The sequence below is a fragment of the Sorex fumeus genome, unplaced genomic scaffold, assembly GCF_029834395.1.
Source record: "Sorex fumeus unplaced genomic scaffold, SorFum_2.1 ptg000207l, whole genome shotgun sequence".
Classification (NCBI taxonomy): Eukaryota; Metazoa; Chordata; class Mammalia; order Eulipotyphla; family Soricidae; genus Sorex; species Sorex fumeus.
Window position 1 is genome coordinate 279,331 of NW_026606264.1, and position 24,701 is coordinate 304,031.

The window sequence follows — 24,701 nt, forward strand, 5'->3', positions numbered from 1 at the left end:
CCCACTCTGGGCTGATTCAAACAGGGCCCCCTGCTCTGCAGGACTCACACCAGAAAACAGAACGGGGCGTGTCACAGCCCACCGGGCCCCCTCCGGATGCAGCGTTCACTCACCCGGGGGTGGTCAGGGAAGGCCGCCTGGAGGAGGCGGTCCCAGTGCGCGCACACACACACACACACACACACACACACACCCAGAAAAGAAACTGCCCCGCGCGGAGAGCCCAGCACTGGCCCGCAGCCGCAGCCCTCGGGAGGCGACTCACCCTTCTTCCCAAGCTGCCCTTCTCTCCAGAGGAACCCGGGGTCCCTTTGTCTCCCTGCCAAGGCAAGTGTGGGCGTCAGGCCCGGCCCAGGCTTCCCGTGGGCCCGAGGCCAGCGCCGTGTGACCTGCTCACCTCCTCTCCGTCCAGCCCGTCCAGGCCGATCTCGCCCAGTTCTCCCTGCGGGGACAAGAAGGAGTGAGGGGGGGCAGGGGGGAAGGGGGGCGCGGGGAGGGGTCGGCTTCCAGTCGGGGACTCTGGGCGGTACCTTCTCTCCGGGGAATCCGCGGGAGCCCTGCGGGGGAGAGAGGGGGGGGTGAGTGCCCAGGCCGGGCCAGGACGAGCCACCAGGAGGGTCCCCGGGGAGAGAGGGGGTTAGTGTCCAGACCAGGATGCCCCGCTCAGGAGGGTCCCCGGGAAACTACCCCTCGCGGGTCTCAGCCACGGCCCAGACAGCACAGCCCTCAGCCCGGGGCCCTGGGGAGGGAAACGGGGACCCCCAGGACTGGCTCCCCCCAGCCCACTGTACCTTGGTGCCCCTCTGCCCCGGGCAGCCCTGGAAGCCTTGAGTGCCGTTCACGCCCGGGGGTCCCCGCTCGCCCTGACAGGAGAGAAGGGTGTTACAGGTGGCAGCCCGCCCCCACACCCAGCGTGCGCGGGCCCGGCCCCTTCCTCCCGCCCGTGGGCTCACGTTGGCACGTCCAAGCGTCTCTGTGTGACCGGCCCCGGGTCCGGCTTCCAGGCCCCTGCAACTCCCCCCACTCAGCCGCACCCTGAGTCCAACCAGCAGACCCCACTCTGAGTGGCTGCTCCCAGTGCGGGGGTCCCGAGCCTACTATGTCAGCACCTGCCCTGGGGGGGGGCAGTGCCTCCCGCCCCCGCAGGGCCCCGTGAGGGGGTCTCGGGGCCCAGGAATGCGGGTCCATACTCACGGGTCCACCCTCCTCGCCCGGGTATCCTGGGAAACCGTCTTCTCCGGAGACGCCCTGAAACAGAGTGAGGGGTTTGGGGACACCCATGGCCGCCCAGCGCCCGTCCACACACCCCCAGACACCTCCAGAGCTTGGGGTAGCTTGGCCGGGTCCTTCAGGTCACAACTGATCCCGCCATTCTGCAGACAGTCACTCAGGGTCTGCCCGACAGACCTGGGGGTCTCCCGCCCTCCCCGCCTGCAGGAAGGGGCAGCGTGGGTGTCCCCGAGCTGCGGCCAGAGCCGCTGGTCTGAACGTTTCCGTGAAGAGGAGCCGGGGCATCCCCCCTTCCCCGGGAAGCCCTTCCTCTGCCCCTCCAGCCCCCACTGAGGCCCTGGAGCCCTGGGGCGGAAGGTGAAGCCCCCCTACCTTGGGTCCGATGCCGCCGACAGGCCCGCGGTCGCCCCTCTGTCCCGAGCACTTGCAGGGGACCCCACAGCAGGTTTTCTCGGCGATGTTATCCTGGAGGAAGGAGACACGCTCGGGCCTCACACACGAAAAGGCGGGAGCGGCCCGTCACACCCGCCTCTCCATGCGCCCCACAGAGCAGGAGGTCTCATGGCGCGACAGAGCTGGACCTGGTCGGGGGCGGAAGGTGGCCCACCCAGAGACCCGCACAGCAGACCCCGGCCCCCGGCCGGCCACGCCGACGGACCTCCAGCCCCCTGCCAGCCACACCAGCCGCGCCGACGGCCACTCACCAGCTGCTCGGCCAGCTCGTAGTCGAGGTCCAGCAGGTTTAGTCTCAGGGGCCTGTTGTACATGAAGCCGCGGCCAAACTCCAGCTGCATCAGCCGCTCCAGGTCGGCCACGCGCTCCAGGCCCACCAGGATGAAGGCGTGGACCCCTGCAAGGACACTGCTGGCATCCGGGCTGCCGCTGCCCCCCAGAACTTTGGGGACTTGGGGGGCTGTCTTTTAAGAAAACATCAGAGAAGCGCAGCCCCCTCCCCGAGGAGTCGAGCCAAGCCCCAGGTCGGCGTTTCTGCAGCTCCGACTCTCTGGCCTCTGAGCTCCAGCTGCAGGGACACCCTAACGCCCTGAGTGACGTCCCCCATGGGCTCCTCACTCGCCCCAGAGACGGCAGCTGTGCAAGGAACGCCGACTAGCTCCCCTGATGCCTCTGATGCAGCAGCCTGGCTTCACGGCGTGGGGAAGCGAGTGAGAGGACAGAGCAGCTGCCGGCCAGTTCTTCTCAGACCTTTGCTGTCACCTGTCTCCGAGAGGCAGTGCCTCACCCCCTCGAGACCAGTCTGAGCCACTGAGGGGCAGTGTCCCTGCGGTAATGGCATCCACCTCCCTCAGCTGTCCTGGAAGGGTTCATTGATTTGGGGTGGTTTCGGGGGGACCTGGGGATCTTTGGGTTTATTTGGGGGCCATATTTGGGGGCCATATTTGGGGGGTTCGAGGTTCACTCCTGGCAGCATCAGGGCAGCTTATAGGGTGCCTGGAATCAAACCCAGGTCAGCCGCGTGCAAACAAGCGCCCTACCCACTGGGCTATCTCTGTGGCCCCTTCCACTGCTTCTTTTTAAACACAGTTTTACATCCATGCCGTGCGTGTGAGTCTCGATCACGGCAAGCTGGAGACGCAGCCCCGTGTCTTTTCCAGAAATGATTTCCTAGCTCAGAGGCTGCAGCTCAGTGACCAGACCCTTCCGGATCTCCTGCCAACGCCTCATGCTCCCCAGATGTCAGAACCGGAGGAGCTCAAGAGGCCGCGGCAGGGCCAGGACAGGAAACGCGGCTCACTCGGCCACCGCCCCAGCCCACAGCTCCGCCCTGAGCTCCCAACCCTCCCCCCAACCCCGTGCCCCCGGAGCCCCCTGCGGGCCTGCCCGGCCCACCCCTGTGTCCGGCTCACTCCCGTCCCCAGAACCTGCCTTCTTCTCGGAGCAACTCTGACGTTTTCTGGAGAGCAGCGAGGTCTCCGTCCGCCCCGTCGGTGAAGTGAATGACCACCTAGAAGGAAACCCACGTCAGCCTCCCGGGACGGGAAACCATCAGCTCTTGTAGGTGCTCAGGATGAGCGGGGTCGAGCCCACGTTATGGATCTGAAGGGGAGGGTCTCTGGGGAGCTGCAGCCCTGTTCACAGCCCTCCGACGGCACGGGAACAAGGGGCCGAGAAGCAGGGGGGCCTGAGGATTAGGTCACACGGAGAAGGTCCCTCTCATGTGCATATTTATGGTGACGGCCTTGCTGGGGCTCAAGTCGTGCTGGGTGTGTGTGTGTGTGTGTGTGTGTGTGTGTGTGTATGTGTGTGTGTGTGTGTGTGAGAGAGAGAGAGAGAGAGAGAGAGAGAGAGAGAGAGAGAGAGAGAACATGGTTGCATTTGATAGCGGGCTTGGAAAGGCGAAGTTAAGTGGACGAGGTCATTCGTGCAGAGGCTGGGCCTGGCAGGACTGGCCTCCCTCAAAGAACATATCTGCACAAATCCCTGTGTGGAGAGGCCCCTGTGGCCCACGGGGAGTCCGTTGCCATCCCCACGGCCTGGGCCTCTAGCCCTCTGGACTGGTGAAACGGGGTTTGGCGGTTCCCAGCCGGGATGGGGTATGAGTGTCGTGTGGCCAACGGCTAGCTACTGCCGTGTGCGTGGGTGCGTCTCCACAGTGTGGACACGGGGGGGGTGCATGCACATAGGTGGGGAGATGCAGCCCCTCAGGCACCCTCGGCCCCCCTCATTCCGGAACAGGCGTTCATTCCCATTCCCAGAACGTCGGGCTGAGCACAGTGAGGAGGACGCAGATCGGGGCCGTCCCGCATGCAGACAGGCGGCTCAGTGGGCCGCGCCGAGGCGAGCCCAGAGGCAGAGACGGGCCGGGCCGCTGACCTTCACGCTGTCGGGCGCGGACTGCTGGAACTTGTTCTGGTAGAGCTTGAGCGTGTCGGCTGTGAGCACGTACGGGTGCTGGGCGCGCATGCTCCGGACCTTCTCCAGCAGCTCCGGCTGGTACTCGGCGAAGTCGAAGGCCTCCACGGGGCCCGACGGCGTGTTGCCCACCACGGACACCCGCACGGTGGGCGCCTGGCCGCCGCTGCAGCTGACCCTCTGCATCTGGCTGATCCTGCTCAGGATGAGGTCCACCTTGTTCTCCAGGCCCTTCTGCGCCGCAAACACGTTCTGGCTGCTGGAGCCGTCGAAGCCCACGATCACGTCCAGGTTGCAGACTGGGAGGGAGGGAGCAGCCGTGAGCGCTGGGCGACCCGGGAGGAGAGGACGGGCGGGGGGAGGGGCGTCCCTCCACGGAAGGCGGGTGCCCGCAGCAGAGCTGTCCCTACGTCCTCGCTGCCTGCCGGGGACCCAGCTCAGGGCGGGACACGGGACGGAGCCCACGGGCGCCCAGGTGGTGGATAACCTCAGGGCAGGTGAGGATGAGCTCAAGCAAGTGACCTCCTGGCAGGGGACGGGTCTCACGGAAGGCTGTGGGCAAGAAGGCCTTGAGCACGGGTTCTGGGGGCCTAGGCTGGGGCTGGGGGGTAAATCCGGTAAGGCCAAGAAAAGCCCAAGTTCCACCCGCTCCCTGCCGGGTCATCTGAGGACACTGCCTACTGCCCCCGGGCCTGGTTGCCGTGGCCCCAGGAGCAGGCGAGACAGCAAGGCTGACCCCGGGGCACCAGCATGGAGACCGTCAGCTCTGGACGGCACGTCAGAGAGACCGTCGGAGAGTTAGACGCCAGACGGTGCAGCTCTGCGGACAGGCTGAGGTGACAGCCGGGCACAGTGAGAGGGCCGGGACATGGTCGAGAAAGGGGCTGGGGGGCAGAGCCGACGGCGATGACTCAGTCTGCACGGCCAGTCTGCAGCCACCACTCAGGAACTAAGCCCGCAGCACCTCTCGGTAACTAAGCCCGCAGCACATCTCGGTAACTAAGCCCTCAGCACTTCTCAGTAGCAAAGCCTGCAGCACCATTCGGTAACTCAGCTCACAGTACCTCTTGGTAACTAAGCCCACAGCACCTTTCAATAACTAAGCCGCAATACCTCTCAGTAACTAAGCCTGCAGCACTTCTCGGTAGCTAAGCCTGCAGCACCTCTCATTGACTAAGCCTGCAGCACCTCTCGGTAACTCAGTCCACAGCACCTCTCGGTAACTCAGCCCACAGTACCTCTCGGTAACTAAGCCTGCAGCACCTCTCGGTAGCTAAGCCTGCAGCACCTCTCAATGACTAAGCCCACAGCACCTCTCAGTGACTCAGCCCACAGCACCTCTCAGTAACTCAGCCCACAGCACCTCTCGCTAACTCAGCCTGCAGCACCTCTCGGTAGCTAAGCCTGCAGCACCTCTCAGTGACTAAGCCCACAGCACCTCTCAGTGACTCAGCCCACAGCACCTCTCGCTAACTCAGCCCGCAGCACCCCTCAGTAACTAAGTCTGCAGCATCTCTCAGTGATTAAGCCTGCAGCACCTCTCGGTAGTTCAGCCCACACATCCAGGCTAGACACCGGCCGGGCAGGCAGCCCCTCCGGACGGGCAGACCTAGCATCATCTCTCGATAACTGGAGTGGCCGCCAGCTCGTGGCCAGTCTCTGGACCCCCCAGGAGGCAGCCAGCCCCGAGGGGCAGAGGGAGAGGGGCTTGGGGCGGGGGCGGGGCTTCACCTTTGGAGACGTCGGTGACCCCCGGGCACAAGGTCTCGTGCATGGCGTCGTACAGGGTCTCCAGCACCTGCTCGCTGAGCTCGGACAGCTCCTGGACGGAGCCCACGCGGAAGGCCGTGGCGCTGTTGGACGCGACCCTGCCCACCTCCTGGGAGTCGGCGTCCCTCACGCCCACGGCGAACACCTTCACGCCCTGCCGCGTGAGCGCCAGGCTGGCCTGCTGCGCGTCCTCCACCGACTTCCCGCCCATGACGACGAAGGCGATCTGCGGGACCCTCTGGTCCAGCCGGCTGCCCGCCTCGGGCACGAAGTGGCGCTGCTGCAGGTGCTGGACGCCCACCTTGGTGTTGGCGTGCCGCCCGCCCTTGTACACCACCTTGCCGATGGCGTCCAGGACCTGCTGCTTGCTGGAGAACTCCCTCAGGAAGAACTCGTCCGTGGGGTCCGAGTTGTACTGCACCAGCCCCACCTGGATGGAGTCGCCCTCCTCGTACAGCGTGTCCACGATCCCCGACACGAAGGTCAGCACCTCCCGGAAGCTGTCCTTCCGGAAGTTGATGGACCCGTCCAGCAGGAACACGATGTCCGCCTTCTTCTTCTCTGAACACGAGGCAAAGGAGGGTGAGCGGGAACTCAGCTCCGGCCGGGGCGCGAATGGGCAGACGGTGACGAGGACGCCGGCGGGCCAGGCCTGGCGACAGACACCCGCTCCGGCACGCGCGAGGCCCGGGAGGAAAGGAGAAACGGGCCGCCCGCGTCTGAGGCAGATGGCGGGGCCTGGGCGCTGGCACCCTCCACAAGGTCCCAGAATCAGGCCCGACCCCGGAGAGCCGAGGGCTGACGCATGGGCTGTGGGCGCCTCTGGGTGTCGGGCTCTAGCGTCAGAGTCTGTGTGTCACCGGGAGTGGCCCCCGGGAGCCCCCCACCATCTAACAGTGATGCCGAGGGAGGCGGGGGTGGGGGCAGGTGTCGCCGGGGCAGAACGGAGTGAGTAGGAGAAGGTTATGAAACAAGGTGTGGACCCCGACCACCTTCGTGAACTGCTGAGAACACCCGGGCTTGGGAACAGCCCCTGATTCTAACTGATGGAGACGGGAGTGGCCCTGCGGGCGCCGGGGACAGGGGAGAAGATGCAAGTTGGAGGGGCTCCTGGCGTCGGGTCAGCCTGAGGGCCACAGCTCCTTCCTCGGGTGGGCACCCCCAAGGACACCCTGACTCCCAGGGAATCACTCCTCCACTGTTTCACTTGGGGGTCCCCAAGGGCACTGAGTATCCGGCAGTATTCAGGGGTCTCTCCAGCAGGGCCACGGGGACCCTGGGGTCAGGGGGGATTTGGAGACCCTCGGGCCAGCGGGGAACTGGCAACCATATGTGCTGGGTAGGCAGGAGCCGAGGCCCTCCCTCCTCCCTGGAGTCCCAGCCTTTCCTTTCTGGAAGCTTCTACAGCAACTGTGACAAGCCCGTCCCTGTGGGCACCTACCTGGCCGTGACGGGGAGGGCGTGTCTATGTCCGGAGGTGCAGGTGTGACCCTGGGCCCACCGAAGGAGTCCATGACCTTGTCCTCCACCCTGGGCAGCTCCTTGAACTCGCGCACGGTGACCACGTGGCCCGGGTTGCTGGTGATGACCTGCATCTCGGTCCTGTCGCTGTTCCGGTCCCCGATGGCCAAGCTCATGATGCCCGAGTTCCGGATGACCTGAGAGAACCTGGACACGTCGTCCTGGGACCTGCCGCCCAGGAAGAGCACCAGGTGCTGGGGCACCCCGTCCTCGATGCGGCTCCCGGCCGACTTGACGAAGAGGTTCCTGGCCACGAACTCCAGCGCCTTGCCGGTGCTGAGGGGGGCGCCGCCCTTGAAGCGCAGGCGGCGGATGGCCTCCAGCATGGGCCCCTGCGCCCTGTGGGTCTTCAGGTAGAACTCGGGGTGCACCTCGTCGCTGAACTGCACTACGCCCACCCTCACCCGGCTGGGCCCGATGCTGAGCTTCCGCACGATCTTGCCCACGAAGTCCCGGATGTGGGCCAGGCCTTCGGGCTTCACGCCGTCCGAGCTGTCGATCAGGAAGACGATGTCGGCCGCGTCGCTGGGCACGTCTGCGGGGGAGAGACACGTCAGCGCGGGTGGCGCGGGTGACTCGGGACGGGAACGCACTCGTCTCTGAGGCGCCCCGGACCCCCGGGAGGAGTCGGGTGCACCCAGGTCTGAGGGCTCCTCTCATGCACCTCTCGGTGGCATCACCGCAAAGGGACCCCTTCGCACCCCAGCATTTCTGCTTCCTGAAATGGCTCAAGTTGTCTCAAAATTTTCTCTGTGGCGGGCGCTCTAATTTGGGGCCTGCGGTCCCCGTTTCAACTGGTTTCCACGGACAAATCAGCATTTAGAAATAGCGTGAGGTCAGCGCCACTGACCCTTGATTCTCACCTTCTTCCGGCCCTGGACCTATCTGACTCAGTTTTCCCCCACTGGCAGGTTCCCCCTTACACGTTTTCTCTCTCTGCTTCTGGTTGATAAACGCTAACCCGCGGGATCACAGACCATTCCTACTGGGAGGGGCCAGGTCCTTGTTGGGGACGAGGGAAAGAGCAGAGGTCAAAGGGCAAGAGTCGCCCCCATGACATCTGGAGGGAGGAAGGATGACTCGGTATTTGCAGTTTCTGACTCTCACTAGGATTTTCGGGCTTTCTCTACCCAAGTTCGTTGTTAACTGTCTGTGGAGTCTCCGAGCAGAAGATGCCCCACACCTCCCCGAGCCTCCACCTCCCTTCAGGAAGGGCCCAGGTGGCCACGGACAACCCCACCTCCCCTCTGACCCTGAGCCAAGGTCCCCGGGCTGACGGGCATGTGGCCCTGCCCACGGAGAGGGACAGGCTGGCACAGAGCCCGAGGCCCTGGATCCGGCAGCTCAGTAGCACCCAGAGAGGCCCCATGGGCAAAGGCTGTGTAGGGACACAAAGACTGACAGACAAGCCCCCTGCACGCACACACACACACACATACAAATGTGCACACATGCACATACACACATGTGCACACACACCTGCACACGGACACATACATGCCCATACATGCATACATGCACACACGTATACATCACACACATACATGCACACAAGGCACTGGCACACATATACACATGCACACATAAGCACACACACACAAAACACACACTTATGTGTTCCCCAGGAGTGTGCTCTGATCACAGAGCCACTCAAAGCAGGAGTTTCAAATCACAACAACCCAAATGAACAATGCACCTGCTAAGGGGGAAGCCTGGGGGTGGCAAAGAGCCTGTGGCCATACCTGGAGGGAAGTTGTCCCTGGAGGTGGGATTGCTGATGGCACAAAGCTCACCTGAAACTCAACTGTGATTCACTATGTAAATCAGTTGCCTTAAGATTGAAACACTTTTAAATGCTAAAAAAATAATTAAAAAAAATAAGAACTACAACAATTCTCAGGAATCATAAATAGTATCAGAGGAAAGAGGTGGTCCTGTCCCAACACTCACATCATGGAGGTGGTTGTACCCTGACATTCTCCTCAGGGAGGTGTTCCTGTCCCAACATTCACTTCAGAGAGGTGGTCCTGTCAGGGCATTCACCTCAGAAAGATGTTCTGTCCCAACATTCACCTCAGGGAAGTCGTCCTGTCCTAACATTCACTTCAGAGAGGTGGTCCTGTCAGGGCATTCACCTCAGAAGGATGTTCTGTCCCAACATTCACCTCAGAGAAGTCGTCCTGTCCCAACATTCACTTCAGAGAGGTGGTCCTGTCAGGGCATTCACCTCAGAAGGATTTTTCTGCCTGACATTCACCTCAGGGAGTTGGTCTTGTCCTGCCTTTCACCTCAGGGAGATGGTTCTGTCCCGATATTCACCTCAGGGATGTGGTTGTACCCTGACATTCACCTCAGGGAGGTGGTCCTGTCCCAACATTCACTTCAGAGAGGTGGTCCTGTCAAGGCATTCACCTCAGAAGGATGTTCTGTCCCAACATTCACCTCAGGGAAGTCGTCCTGTCCCAACATTCACTTCAGAGAGGTGGTCCTGTCAGAGCATTCACCTCAGAAGGATGTTCTGTCCCAACATTCACCTCAGGGAAGTCGTCCTGTCCCAACATTCACTTCAGAGATGTGGTCCTGTCAGGGCATTCACCTCAGAAGGATGTTCTGTCCCAACATTCACCTCAGGGAAGTCGTCCTGTCCCAACATTCACTTCAGAGATGTGGTCCTGTCAGGGCATTCACCTCAGAAGGATGTTCTGTCCCAACATTCACCTCAGAGAAGTCGTCCTGTCTCAACATTCACTTCAGAGAGGTGATCCTGTCGGGGCATTCACCTCAGAAGAATTTCTCTTTCCTGACATTCACCTCAGGGATATGGTTGTACCCCAACATTCACCTCAGGGAGTTGGCCTTGTCCTGCCTTTTACCTCAGGGAGATAGTTCTGTCCCAATATTCACCTCAGGAATGTGGTTGTACCCTGACATTCACCTCAGGGAGGTGGTCCTGTCCCAACATTCACTTCACAGAGGTGGTCCTGTCAGGGCATTCACCTCAGAAACATTTTTCTGTCCCGGCATTCACCTCAAGGATGTGGTTGTATCCTGACATTCACCTCTGGGAGGTGGTCCTGTCCCAACATTCACTTCAGAGAGGTTGTCCTGTCAGGGAATTCACCTCAGAAGGATGTTCTGTCCCAACCTTCACCTCAGGGAAGTCATCCTGTCCCAACATTCACTTCAGAGAGGTGGTCCTGTCAGAGCATTCACCTCAGAAGGATGTTCTGTCCCAACGTTCACCTCAGGGAAGTTGTCCTGTCCCAACATTCACCTCAGAGAGATGGTCCTGTCAGAGCATTCACCTCAGAAGGATGTTCTATCTCAACATTCACCTCAGAGAAGTCGTCCTGTCTCAACATTCACTTCAGAGAGGTGGTCCTGTCAGGGCATTCACCTCAGAAGAATTTCTCTTTCCTGACATTCACCTCAGGGATATGGTTGTACCCCAACATTCACCTCAGGGAGTTGGCCTTGTCCTGCCTTTTACCTCAGGGAGATAGTTCTGTCCCAATATTCACCTCAGGAATGTGGTTGTACCCTGACATTCACCTCAGGGAGGTGGTCCTGTCCCAACATTCACTTCACAGAGGTGGTCCTGTCAGGGCATTCACCTCAGAAACATTTTTCTGTCCCGGCATTCACCTCAAGGATGTGGTTGTATCCTGACATTCACCTCTGGGAGGTGGTCCTGTCCCAACATTCACTTCAGAGAGGTTGTCCTGTCAGGGAATTCACCTCAGAAGGATGTTCTGTCCCAACGTTCACCTCAGGGAAGTTGTCCTGTCCCAACATTCACTTCAGAGAGGTGGTCCTGTCAGGGAATTCACCTCAGAAGGATATTCTGTCCCAACCTTCACCTCAGGGAAGTCATCCTGTCCCAACATTCACTTCAGAGAGGTGGTCCCGTCAGAGCATTCACCTCAGAAGGATGTTCTGTCCCAACGTTCACCTCAGGGAAGTTGTCCTGTCCCAACATTCACCTCAGAGAGGTGGTCCTGTCAGAGCATTCACCTCAGAAGGATGTTCTATCTCAACATTCACCTCAGAGAAGTCGTCCTGTCTCAACATTCACTTCAGAGAGGTGGTCCTGTCAGGGAATTCACCTCAGAAGGATGTTCTGTCCCAACCTTCACCTCAGGGAAGTCATCCTGTCCCAACATTCACTTCAGAGAGGTGGTCCTGTCAGAGCATTCACCTCAGAAGGATGTTCTGTCCCAACATTCACCTCAGGGAAGTTGTCCTGTCCCAACATTCACCTCAGAGAGGTGGTCCTGTCAGAGCATTCACCTCAGAAGGATGTTCTATCTCAACATTCACCTCAGAGAAGTCGTCCTGTCTCAACATTCACTTCAGAGAGGTGGTCCTGTCAGGGAATTCACCTCAGAAGGATGTTCTGTCCCAACCTTCACCTCAGGGAAGTCATCCTGTCCCAACATTCACTTCAGAGAGGTGGTCCTGTCAGAGCATTCACCTCAGAAGGATGTTCTGTCCCAACATTCACCTCAGGGAAGTTGTCCTGTCCCAACATTCACCTCAGAGAGGTGGTCCTGTCAGGGCATTCACCTCAGAAACATTTTTCTGTCCCGGCATTCATCTCAAGGATGTGGTTGTATCCTGACATTCACCTCAGGGAGGTATCCAGTCCCAACATTCGCTTCACATACACGCTTGGGGCTTCAGTCCACCGGCCATAGAAATACATGTGAAAGTAAGCAAACAGCCTCACAGCAGACGAAAACGCTCTGATTGTGTAGAAGAGACCAACACAGATCCCACAGGTCACACTCTGAGCAGGAAGTCTCACACGTCCCACACCAGACTGTGCACTGTAGAGCCAAAACATCAAGCACAAGACACCAGCCATCACAAAACATGACACGGAAACAGCACAGTCGCACGTCAAGGAGGCGCTCAGCAGGACTGACTAAGAGACACGTGGGCCATCGCCCCAGAGCCAGTGGCTGCACCTGTGAGAGTGGCGGTTTCCAAAAGACCGTCAACAGCGAGGGCAGCACAGGGAGAGGGCTGGCCCAGGGGGGAGATTCTGACACCGCTGGCAGCAGTGGGAATCACTGCAGTCTCTGGGGAAAGTGGTACGAGGTGAGAGAAGGCCCCAAAGTGGGAATCCACAGGGTGGAAGGAGACCTCTCGGGCCAGGAAAATGCTCGTCAACTGTCATTTTTCAGGTTGTTTGGTCCCTGAGCCACCAGCTGCACCATTCACAGTCGTCAACCCAAGTGCCACAGGACCCAGAAAAATGACCATGTCCCTGTGCTCTGTGGACAGAAGTTAGGAACAGGACGGCAGCATCTGGGGACCCCTCAGTGAGGTGACGCTGCTGAGTGGAGGAGGACAGGAAGTGAGACGCTTTCCTGAGGGAATCGGCTCAGCAAACAGCAGCCTGCACTCGGGGGCCCTTGAGGGCTGGTCAGGAGCCCCCGTGGCCAGTATTTAGCCACAGCTGGAGCAGTGAGGCAGCTCCCTAGACCCTAAACGCCCTGGGCCTGGGAGAGTGACTGAAGGTGCAGCCCTGCCCGCCGCCCCCCCCCACCCTCGTCTCACCTGGGGGCGGGTAGGTCGAGGCGTCCAGCAGGTGCTGGATCTGCTGGGTCGTCAGCGTGGTGATGGGCGTGAGCAGCTTCTGCTCCAGGGTGGGCAGCTCCCGGAAGGTGCTCAGGGAGAACACGTACTCGGGGCTCAGGGAGATCTTGAGCAGCTCCTCGCGGTCCACGTTCCTGGCCACGGTGACTGGGGCCACGCCCGCCCGCTTGAGCTCGGCGGCCGGCTCGTCCACCTCGTCGCTGGACCTCCCCGAGGAGATGAGCACCAGGAACTGGGGGACGCCCTCCTCGATGCGGCTGCCCAGGGGCCTCCTGAAGATGTTCCTGGTCACGTACTCCAGGGCGCCGCCCAGGTGCACCTGCCGGCCGCCCTTGGGCCGCAGCGCCTTCACGGCGCCCAGCACCTCCTCCTTGCTGGAGTGTGTGTTGAGCAGAAACTCCACCCGCGGGTCCTCGCTAAACTGGACGACCGATACGCGCGTCGTGTCCAAGCCCACGTCCAGGAAGCCCACCAGCCGCTCGAGGAGGGTGCGGATGTGCTGGAACTCGGGGCCCGCGGCCTGGGAGCCATCGATGAGGAAGACCACGTCCCTCTTGCCGCCCACACCTGCGGACCAAAGGTCACCGTTGGCATCCCCTCCTGGGACCCCCACTCTCAGCGTCAAGGAATCAACGTGCCACGGACCCTCCATGCGTCTCTACACCCATGGCCGGACCCCACCCCAGGGGCACCCGGGCAGGTGGGGGCGTGTCAGGCGGGGCACTGCAGCCCATCTCGGAGGGAAGGGTGACCCCAGTGGGGGCAGAGACGGAGCCTCATGGACTTCATGGGCACGGAGACGTGGCAGACGAGGGTCTTGGCCACTGTCACCCAGGGTGGGGTGACACCCACAGAAGGAGCCCAAGAGTCCTAGGCTGACATCTGGGAATGGACCGCTGGGGGGAGGCTGGGTGGGGTCAGAGGTCAGGGCAGAGCATGAGCGGACAGAGCTGCCCCGCAGGGTGCTGGGACCGAGGAGGGTCTGGGCCAGAGGGTGAACACCGTGTGTGCATCACACACAAGCACACACACACACTCACACCAGACACACACAACCAATACTCACATCATACTCATACATACATACAATCCACACACCCACACAATACATCATATATTCACTCAAACACACATACACTCACTTCACACACACACAGTGCTCACATCACACACTCATACATACATATGCTCACTCCACACACACAATACTCACATCATACACTCACTCATACACACATACACTCACTGCACACACACAATATTCATGTCATACACTCACTCACACACACAAACACCACACGCATGCACACAATACTCCCACACGCCCAACTCACGCACATCTCGCAATGCCACACACACTCTCACTACATACCACACACAAACACACTCAGACATACACACCACACAGACCTGCACACCACAGATGCCCTGCACACCACAGACGCTCACAGGCGCATCCCACACACTGCCAATACAAACACGCCCACACCGCACACAGCACCCTCACCAGCCCGAGCAGGGGTGAGCGGGGTTTTCATTGGCTGCCCCTGGGCTGCCCACTCTGCCCTTTGAGACCAGTCATCGGGCAGAGCGGTGGCGAGAGCTCGGCCACTGCCCAGCGCCGTCCCCTGGCACCCCTGCCCGCCCCCGGGTCCCGCCTCACCTGGAAGCACCGGCTGCCGGATCCGGGCGACCTCATCCCGGCTCAGCTGCACCACACGCTCGGACAGGACCTGCTGGACGGTGTCCAGCTGCTGGAAGTCAGGGATGGCCACGGCGAAGTCGGGCAGGAGAGAGATGGTCTGCATCTCGCCGATGTCGGCATTGCCGATGCCGATGCCGATGGGCACGGCCCCCCCGCTCTTCAGGGCGGCCGAGGGGCCCCGCACGTCGTCGCCCGACCGGTCGGCCGTGAGGACCATCAGCAGCTGGGGGACGCCGTCGGAGATGCGGCTCCCCGCGGACTCCACCAGCACATTCCGCAGCACGTAGTCCAGGGCGGCCCCGGTGTTGGGGCCGGGCCCCCCCAGCAGGCTCAGCCTGCGCACGGCGCTGACCACGCCCTGCCGGTCCAGGTGGGTGTTGAGGTAGAACTCGGGCCGGGTCCGGTCGCTGTACTGCACCAGCGCCACGCGCACGCGGTCGGGGCCCACGTCCAGGCTCTCCACCACGCTCTGCACGAAGGCCTGGAGCAGCGGGAAGCCGGCGCGCACGCCCTCGGAGCCGTCCAGGAGGAACACCACGTCCCTCTCGCCGGAAACTGGGAGGGAGGAGCCGGGTGACCACGGACGCCCCGCCCCGCCCAGAGCCGGGCCACGGGGACTCGGGACACTGGCGCCCCCGGAACCCCAAAGGGAAACATCACTCGCACGGATCAGGGCCTGGAGCGCAGGGCAGGGGAGGCGCTGGCCTTGCACGCGGCCACCCGGGTTCTATCCCCGGCATCCCATAGGGTCCCCCCGAGCCCTACCAGGAGGAAGCCCCGAGCACTGCCAGGTGTGGCCCCCAAGGAGTAAATAAATCCGAATTTAAGGAGAAGATGGGCTTCCCGGGGGACAGGAGGCGGGAGGGCGCTTGCCTCACTCATGCCTGGCCTGGTTCCGTCCCCAGCACAGCCCAGACGGACCCTTGGCGAGGTCTTCGAGCACAGTGCCAGGAGACGCTCTGAGCTCGGTCTGGGGGGCCCACGCCCCCTCCAAGAAGAGGAGGGTCAGAGAAAGCGGGAGTCGGGGTGCCTGGGAACGGGGTGGGTCAGTATGAGCCCCAGCACGGCAGCCCCTGAGCCCACACAGGGCGGTCCCCCGAGACACCACCACGGTTTAAAAAGGGGACCCGAGTCGGGGGTGGGCCCAAGAGTGCAAGCGGCTTGGGGCAGGGCCGCTGGGCCTTTGGCAGAGGCCAGAGGCAGCGGGTGACCTTCTGTGGCACGTGGGGGTGGTCGGGCCCTCCCAGGAGGACAGTCCCCTGTGCCCGGAGTCTCCTCAGCGTAGAGCTCTGGGGTCGGGAGTTCGTCTGCAAGAAACGCCCCTTTGCCTCAGAGCCTGACTGAGGCGCCAGGCTGTTCCTGCATGAGGACGCCAGGACGCTGGGACACAGGAGCACTGGGACGCTGGCCAGGACAGCCGCCCGGGAGCTGGGCACCCAGGCCTGACCGGTGGGAGACAGGCGGGGACGCACAAACCAAGTACGGGGACGCACAGCCACTCACGGGGCCCCGAACACAAATGTCTGGGCTCCTGTCAGAGTCACAAGGAAATAGTGCGGCCATTGAGGCGTGTGCACGTGCGTGTGCATGTGTGCGCATGCATGTGTGTGCGTGTGTGCGTGTGTGCATGTGTGTGTGCATCTGTGTGTGCATATGCATGCGTCTGTGTGTATGCATCTGCATGTTCATGTGCATGTGTCTCTGTGTGCATGTGCATGTGTGTGCATGTTTCTGCATGCATGTGTGTGCATGTGTATATGCATGTGTGTGTGCATGTGTGAATGTGTGCATCTGTGCGTGCGTCCATGTGTGTGTGTTCGTGTGGTTGGGAGTGTGGGTGCATGTATGCGTGTGTGTGCATGTGTGTATGGGTGCATGTGTGTGTGCACGCGTGTGTCATGCGTGTGTGTGTGTGTGTGTGATGTGTTGGGGGAGCTATTTGAAATCAGCGGGGTTGATGTGAGGTCACTGACTTCTCCGTGGGTCCATCGCCGGGGAGGACTGAGCTGTGCTCTGCTGCTGGGGGGAGGGAGGTGGTGGCGGCTGTCCTGTGGGCCTGTCATGGCCGCGGCCGCCGCTGCTCAGCCCTGGCATCTGGCATCGTGGCGAGGGCAGGAAGTGAATGTGGCCCCAGGGGACCCCGGAGTGAGACACCCGGGACTGTGAGGATGGGGACGGGTGGGCTCTGTGCGGCTTCAGGACACTCGGTGGGCAGCAGCCTGGGCGGGGCTGGCCCCTCTCAGCCAAGGGGGGCCGGAGGATGAGATACTGCCAGGGACCACCAGGTCACTCCCTGCGCTGTGCTCAGGGCTCACTCCCAGCTCTGTGCTCAGGGCTGACTCCTGGCTCTGTACTCAGAGCTGACTCCTGGCTCTGTGCTCAGGGCTGACTCCCGGCTCTGTGCTCAGGGTTCCCTCTTAGTGGGACTCAGGGGACCGTCACTGGTGACAGGGACTCAGCCTCAGCCGACTGTCGACTGTGCTCAGGAAAGGGCCCTAACATGGCGTCATCTGAATCCTTATTAGCAAATGTTCTAGTCTCCCGGGAGTCCCCGATGTCCCTGTTTGTCCAGGAGCCTGAGAGGGGAGGGAAGCCCCCAGGGAACCCTGAGGAGGCAGCGACCCCTCGCCCCCACCGCCCTTCCCCTAAGTCCCAGGAGGGGACCTGCGAAGGTCCTGGCATCCCGGCAGGGGAGAAGCCCCCCGAGGTGAGGGGCCTGCTGCACCATACCTGGAGCCACCGCCCCGTTCTGCACCGTCTTCAGCAGGTTGACGATCTGAGGCTGCAGTTCCCCGATCTTGGGGAGCGACTCGGTGACCAGGATGAAGGCGCGGGAGGGCACGACCTGCTCCAGCTCGGCCGGCTCGGCGCTCTTGGCCTGGAGGACGAAGGGGACCACGCCGCTCTGGCGCAGGGCCTGGGCCGGCCCGGCCACGCCGTCCGACGACCTGCCGGCCACCAGCAGCACCAGGAACTGCATCACGCCCTCCTCCACGCGGCTCCCGGCCGCCCTCACGAACAGCTGCCGCAGCGCGAAGTCCAGCGCGTAGCCCAGGTTGAGCGCCTTGCCCGTCTTGATCTTCAGGCGCTTCACCAGGCCCAGGAGCTCGGCCTTGCTCTGGTGCTCGCTGAAGCGCGACTCCACCCGCACGTCGTCGCTGAACTGCGCCACGGCCACCCGCGTGCCGCCCGGACGCACGTCCAGCTCCTCGACGACCTTGTAGAGGAAGTCGCGCACGGCGGGGAACTGGCCCACCAGGTTGGCCGAGCCGTCCAGCAGGAACAGGATGTCTCGCTTGCTCTCTGCGAGGGACAGGGCGCGTCCAGTGAGGGCCGGAGGGACGGCGCTGCCGACCACCCCGGACCCGGCCTGGGACGACCCCGCGGAGACGCATGGCCTTTGGCAGACCTGAGGGGCGCGAGTCTGACAGGACAGCCGGGGACCAGGAGGCCAGGCCCGGGCAGTGCTCAGAGGACAGTGCTCGCCTCTCGGCCTGAGACACCAGCAAACCAGCAGCCGGGGCGGCGGCTCAGGGCCTGAGCCCCACAGTATCTCTGAGCACTGCGGCCAGGAGCAGCCCAGTGAGGCCCCAAGCAGACGCAAACCGGCGGCCTGAGCAGCCAGAGGGCGCGTCCCAGCCCTGGCCAGACCCCTGCCCACAGCCGGCGCCTCTCCCGCCCGCACGCCCCGCCCCTCCCTGCACCCGGGCTCAGACATAGGCCTCGCCGCCCCCCTGCAGGAGCCTCTGTGGGCCCACCCTCCCCTTCCCCCCTTCCCTCCTCCCTCCCACCGGACATCCTCTCCTTCCTTCTTTCTTTTTTCCTTCCTTCCTTCCTTCCTTCCTTCCACTTTTCTCCCTTCTTCCTTCTTTCCTTCCTTCTCTTTCCTTTCTTTCTTTCTTTCTTTTTGCTTTCCTTTCTTCTTCTTTCTTCTTTCTTTCCTTCTTTCCATCCTTCCTTGTTTCCTTCCTTCTTTTCTTCTTCCTTCGTTTCTTCCTTTCTTCCTTCCTCTTTCCTTCCTTCCTCCCTTCCTTCTTTTTTCCTTTCTTCCTTCCTCTTTCCTTCCTTCCTCCCTTCCTTCCTCCTTCCTTTTTTCCTCCCTTCTTCCTTCTTCCTCTTTTCCTTCCTTCCTTCTTCCTTCTTTCCTTCCTATCTTCGTCTTTCCTTTCTTCCTTTCTTCTTTTTTCTATTCTTCCTTTCTCTTTCCTTCCTTCTGTCGTCCTTCCTCCTTTCTTCCTTTATTCTTCCTTCCTCCTTCCTCTTTCCTTGCTTCCTACTTTCCTCCTTTCTTACTTCCTCTTTTCTTCCTACTTCTTCCTTCCTTTCTTTCTTCCTCTCCTTTTCTTTCCTCTCCTCTCCTTCTTTCCCTCCTTCTCTCTCTCATATTTCTCCAAATACAACTGTTTTACTTAAAAAACACATCTGTCCCTCGTGACCAGGGCTGATGCAGTCCCTGACGGGGGTCCCCAGCACACATCCTTGCTGTGGCCTTTGCTCTGTGGTGTGGCTGTGGGCTGAACCCCCGCTGGTGCCCGTCCTCTGTGGTGCGGGCTGCCAGTCCCGACCCCGGGGCTCTTTGTCCGAGGGGCCTCACAACCCCCGAGCACCCTCGCGGCTGGGGCACCACGGCCTGGCTGACCGGTGAGTGTCGTGACAGTGGCCGTGACTTTGGGCCTCCCGCCTGCAGAAACCTTCCTGGCCGCAGCGTCCAGTAGCCCCGAGTGGGGTCAGGGCAAATGGCTCAGATGGAGGCAGGCAGGGCTCGGTCTGGGTGCGACTGACCCGTGTGACCCCTGGACCCTGTGGTCCCCGAGCATCACCCGGGACAGCCCAGTGGCCCCGGCAGGGGGATCCTGGGGGTCCCCGACTCTGTGCCGCGTCCTCGGCCTCTGTGCTCACCCCCAGGCCCCGTTGGACCCCGAGACCAGAGAGACCCCGACTGCTCTGCGGCACCCCTGCGCCGTCACCCCGTCCTTGTCCTCTCCGTCCCCGAGGGCGGTGGGCACCCCAGGGCGGGCGGCCCCGGGACCTTCACGCCTGGCGCGTACCTGGCTGGGCGAGCGGCAGCTCCTCCACGCCCCCGCTCACGTAGGTGCTCAGGGGCGGGATGAGCTGTGGCGGCAGCGCGGGCAGGGAGCTGAGCTCGTCCGTGAGGTACACCAGGCCCGGGTTAAAGGCGATCTGCTCCAGCTCGGCCCGGCGGGCGCCGCCGGCGCCCACGCACAGGGTGAGCACGCCGGCCCGGGCCAGGCTGTGGGCGGCCGGCAGGTAGGCGTCGTGGGCCGGCCCGGCCACCAGCAGGAGCAGCAGCTGCGGCACGTGGTCGGCGATGCGGCTGCCACCCGCGGGGGTGAAGAGCCTGGCCAGCGCGTGGCCGAGCGCGGCCCCCGTGTTCCGGCGCGCGCCCCCCTGCAGCCGCAGCTGCGCCAGGCGGGCCAGCACGTCCGCCTGGGTGTGGAACGTGTCTAGGCTGAACTCGGTCACCGGCGTGTCGCTAAACTGCACTAGCCCCACGCGGACGCCGTCGCGGCGGACGTCCAGGCCGCGCACCACGCCGGACACAAAGTCCCGCACGTGAGGGAAGTTGGTCTCGCCCACGTCCAGGGACCCGTCCAAGAGGAAGACGATATCCCTCCGGTTGGCGGGAGCTGCGTGAGCAGAGAACAGAGTGAGACGGACGCGGGGCGGCCATGTGTGTCCGCCACACGGCACACACATGGCCACGCGTGGCGGGGGCCGCCCGGGACACGGACAGAGCGCGTCCTGCGGGTGGCGGTGGGCTGGCGTGCGGTGGGGCGTGACGGAGCAGGAGGGCAGCGTGGAAGCGGGGGCGTCTCGGCCCAAAGGGCCCCTCCGTCTGGGGCGGGCCTGGCCCTGGGCCTCCGGTGTTCCCTGAGACCCCGGGGTGTGTGCACCAGCCCAGCCAGAGTCTGCGTGGATGCGGGCCTGACCCCATGTCCACTTGGTCTACTGGATTCTCTTTTCAGGGGCTGCGGCAGGGGACGACCCCCAGCAAGGGGCTCGTGGCCAGACAGGGCCCCTGCTTTGACCCATGCAGGCCATGGACACAGCACAGGAGAGACCCCCAAACCGGTTCTGCCCGGCCCCAGGAAGGGGCAGCACCTTACTCCACCGGGTTCTGTCAAGCTGCATCTGCGGTGAAAGGCGGCATGGGAGGCAGGAGGAGAGCGAGAGGGAGGCAGGGAGGCAGAGGGGAGAGAAGCTTCTAGAAGCCCAGCGAGCCTGAGAGGGCGCATGCAAGAGGCCGTGCACCCACGCATCCCGTGGGCAGACTGTGAGGCAGGAAGCTGCCAGGATATCCGTCTCCCCCCTGGACGGGGCCTGCCCTCTGCACCCATGGGTGGGGACCCTAGCAGGGCCGGAACCATGCACCGCCCACTTCCCGGGACATGGGTGTGGGTATGACCTGACCCCGGGGGATGTGGCTCCTGCTTGCCCTGTGGTCTCTGGCCTGCACTGTCCTCCCTGGCCCCGCCCTGGTGGCCAAGATCATGCCATCGTCCAGAGTATCTGAGCCAGGGGCGGGCACAGGGTGGCCAGCTTCTGTCTTCCCGGAGAGCAGCCCTGCCCCCTCTCACGGCCCCAGGAAGCCCACCTTCCATGGCCCGACACCCCGCACCCCGGAACCTCCTGTGGTTCCAGACTCCTGACTTCCTGTGGCCCCAGAAGCCCCTTCCCCATGCCCACATCAGTACCCAGACGCTGTCCCCCCCAGGTCCCCAATGGCCCCTCACCTTCACCTTCCATGGTCCCTGAGAGGGTCCTGAGCGGGGCCAGCAGGCCGGGGAGCAGTGCGTGCAGGGGGGCCGTGCGGAACTCGGCCGGCACGAAGACCAGGGAGTTGTCGAAGGCCACCTCCCGCAGCTCAGCCTCATCAGCCGCCTTGCTGCCCACGGCAAAGGCCATGATGCCAGCGCGTCGGAGCTCCTGGGCCGGCCGGCTCACTTCATCCAGTGACCGCCCACCCGTGACCAGCACCAGCAGCTTGGGGACGCCCTCGGAGGCCCGGTGGCCGGCAGCGCTGGAGAAGAAGCGGTCGCGGACCAAGTCGAGGGCGGAGCCCGTGTAGCGGGCGGCGCCATCCATGGGCTTCATCCTGCGCAGGGCGGCCACCACCTCCCTGCGGCCCGGGTGAGTGTTGAAGTAGAACTCGGGCCGGACCGTGTCTGCGTACTGGGCCACGGCCACCTGGACAAGGTCCTGGCCGACCTCCAGCTTCTGGATGACCTTGATGAGGAACTCGCGGATGGCGTTGAAGCTGGCCTGGCCCAGTGACGAGGTGCCGTCCACCAGAAACAAGATGTCCCTCTTGTTGACCTCGACGACTGTGGGTAAAACGGAGGGAGTCAGTGGTGGCCCGACCCGCCCGCTGTCCCGCGGCCCCACGACCTACCGCAAAAGCAGGCGATGCGGGTGCAGGGCAGGGGGGTCTGGCCATGGCACACGCGCCCCACAGACTGCAGCCGGCCCACCTCCCAGGTCCCCCTGTGCGACCCTGGCACAGAAATCCATCTCGTCCCCGCCCGTCCCCTAGACGCGGCCGGACTGTGGCCTTCGAATCTCAGTTTGGGTGACGGGTCACCTCTCCCAGCGGCCCTGGCTCTGGCCTAGGGGTCACGAGTCCCTGACACGGCAGGGCTGACCCCACAGCACCCTCTTCCACTGGGACACAGTGACGGGGCCCCTGAATCTCACGAGCAGGAAGCCCAGGTCCAACGGAGGCAGTCGTGCTGGCTAGCACAGCGGTCAGGCCAGGGCACGGCCTGGGTGGTCATGAGTCGTGCCTGCTGTCCACCGTCCAAGCACAGATGACCGCCTGAGTCGGGGGTGGGAGCCAGGACTGAGTGCTCCCAAAACAATGCTCTGAGGGCATTGCACATGCAGGCAGGCAGGTCGGCCTCTCGAGGGGCCGTCAGCAGCAAGGAGCCCTCACGCGGGACCTGGTGGCATCCACTCACTGCCGTCACCGTCCTGACTTTGACTAGAGCGGTAGGCTGGGCAGAGCCTTTCCTGGCTCCTGAGCACGAGGCAGGGGTCTCAGGCGCCTCCCCCCAGCACGTCCTGTCCCCACACGGGACACACGTATGCGGCTGGGCACGAGGGACACGGGGCCCCCCATGCCCTGCAGGGACGCCCGGCCACACAGGACAAGAGCAGAGGACAGTGGCTGGCCACTACCCTGCCCCGCCCGCCGCCACTGGGGTCCTAGGCAGAGTGTGCCCCCCTGCCAGCTGCAAGGTCATCCCAAGGATAAACAAAGGTCCCTGCAGGAGAGGAAGCCCCGGGCAAGGGGAGAAGGGAGGGCAAGGGTCGCGGCCCCTTCCTCAACCCACACACGGCTGACAGTGAGAATAGGTGAGTGCAGTGTGTGTGTGTGTGTGTGTGTGTGTGTGTGTGTGTGTGAGTGTAGGATACTTGCTTTGTCCTTTCTCCCTTGCCACAGGGAGCTTAGGTTGGTCGGGTTGCACCCATCACAGTGCTCCTGAGTCACTTCCATTCCTTTGTTTGTCTGTAACCACTTCTCTATGCTCTCCTCCCCAACCAGTTAATCAGCTTTTCCCCTAATCAGAATCTGCTAATCTGTAAGGTCAGAGTCTTTTAGGACACTGGACTTGTAAGTTGATATCGCCTTTCTCTTCTCCTTCTGTCTTTTGAATAGTTTACTTTAAGGCAATGGCCTTTTTGTATGGACACAAGAAGATAATTCATATTGTGCTTTTGTAGCTTGGGACTTAATTGGCTTCGAATATTATTCATTCCTGGGCAGCTGCTTTCTTAACTGCAGCCTCAGTTGCCCTCACTTCCCAGAATCCCCAAGAGCAAGGTCCTGACGAGGGACTGGATGGAACCAGGGCAGGCGGTGAGCTATGTGCTACCCTGGCATCGAGATGGGCCAGGCCAAAGTGCCACGATTCTTAACTAGAAGTTAGGAGTTTGATCATAGACAAATGCTGTCATGATCCAAAAGTAACGATGAGACTAGGACCCTGCTAGGGATAGGAGAGACTATCTGGCCTGAGCACGGTAGTCTGAGATTGAGATGGCCCTGGGAGAGCAATTCTATAAGCTTAAAGAATTTCTTACTGTGTCCACACAAAATGATTTATATTATGTATGCTTATATGTTGTTGGACAAGGAGAGGAGAAACACACCCAGGGGATTCCGTTCTAGGGCGGGTTTTTCTGCTAAATGAGAATCTGTCCTAGAAGCGGCTTTCCCGTGTGTCCTGACTAGCTTGGACGAGGCTGAACATTTCCCCCTTCCAACTGCCTTCAGTAAGTCATTTCAGTACATTGTAAGAAGCAGTTTTCCTTTTCTCACAGAAACCTGGCTGGCCTCAGACATGCAGATCTCAGGTGCTAGCCAGGCCTGATCTTTGGGATGCAGATTCCAGGCTCTAGCAGACTAGTCTTTGGGATGCGAACCCAAATGCGTGTAGCCCGAGAAAGGTTTCAGTCTTGGTTTTGTATCTTCTTTCCAGAGGCCAAAATTACTGGGCTGCATATGCAAAGAAACAATGTATGTTTTGCGGCCTCAATGTTCTTTCTGTAACTCCTTTTTAGAGGGACCATGATCGATATAAGGAGGTTTCAGGGCTCTCCACAGGTGACGGTCTGGGAGAACCGGGGGTCACAGGTCTGAGAGAACCTGGGCCCTCCATGACATAAATTTCTTTTATGGGATATAATGAGACTGTAAGAGTGGGCTGGGAGAGGCAGCGGAGAGACGGGAGTGAGTGGAGACAGGATTGGAGTAAACTGCAACTAAGACCAACCAGCCTGGCCCTCGTTTCCTTCCTTCGCCTGCCCATCGCCATCAACCTTCCTGGGGTGGGGGAAACGGCCTGGGACTACCGAACGCGGGCGGCGGGAGAGATAGACTGCTGCTGTCAAAAAGACACTTATATATAAGTGTACTATATATATCAGTACACTGGGGTGTAACATTCTATAACACAGTACTGGGTACTCTGCTCAG

General features: G+C 61.8%; 1 protein-coding gene across 1 annotated transcript in view; it reads right to left on the reverse strand.

Moving 5' to 3' along the window:
- LOC130017627 (collagen alpha-3(VI) chain-like) overlaps positions 1-24,701 on the reverse strand; it is a 57,410-nt gene that overhangs the window by 25,319 nt on the left and 7,390 nt on the right. The window contains exons 4-19 of the mRNA XM_056108350.1: positions 21,463-22,047; positions 19,750-20,349; positions 17,432-18,004; positions 14,660-15,256; positions 12,958-13,563; positions 7,313-7,927; positions 5,833-6,432; positions 4,063-4,400; positions 3,115-3,193; positions 1,935-2,080; positions 1,603-1,695; positions 1,195-1,248; positions 792-863; positions 531-557; positions 398-442; positions 266-319 (exon numbers count right to left, since the gene is read on the reverse strand). Of these exons, the coding sequence (XP_055964325.1) occupies positions 266-319; positions 398-442; positions 531-557; positions 792-863; positions 1,195-1,248; positions 1,603-1,695; positions 1,935-2,080; positions 3,115-3,193; positions 4,063-4,400; positions 5,833-6,432; positions 7,313-7,927; positions 12,958-13,563; positions 14,660-15,256; positions 17,432-18,004; positions 19,750-20,349; positions 21,463-22,047 (5,084 nt within the window). The remainder of the gene's footprint in view (positions 1-265; positions 320-397; positions 443-530; positions 558-791; positions 864-1,194; positions 1,249-1,602; positions 1,696-1,934; positions 2,081-3,114; positions 3,194-4,062; positions 4,401-5,832; positions 6,433-7,312; positions 7,928-12,957; positions 13,564-14,659; positions 15,257-17,431; positions 18,005-19,749; positions 20,350-21,462; positions 22,048-24,701) is intronic.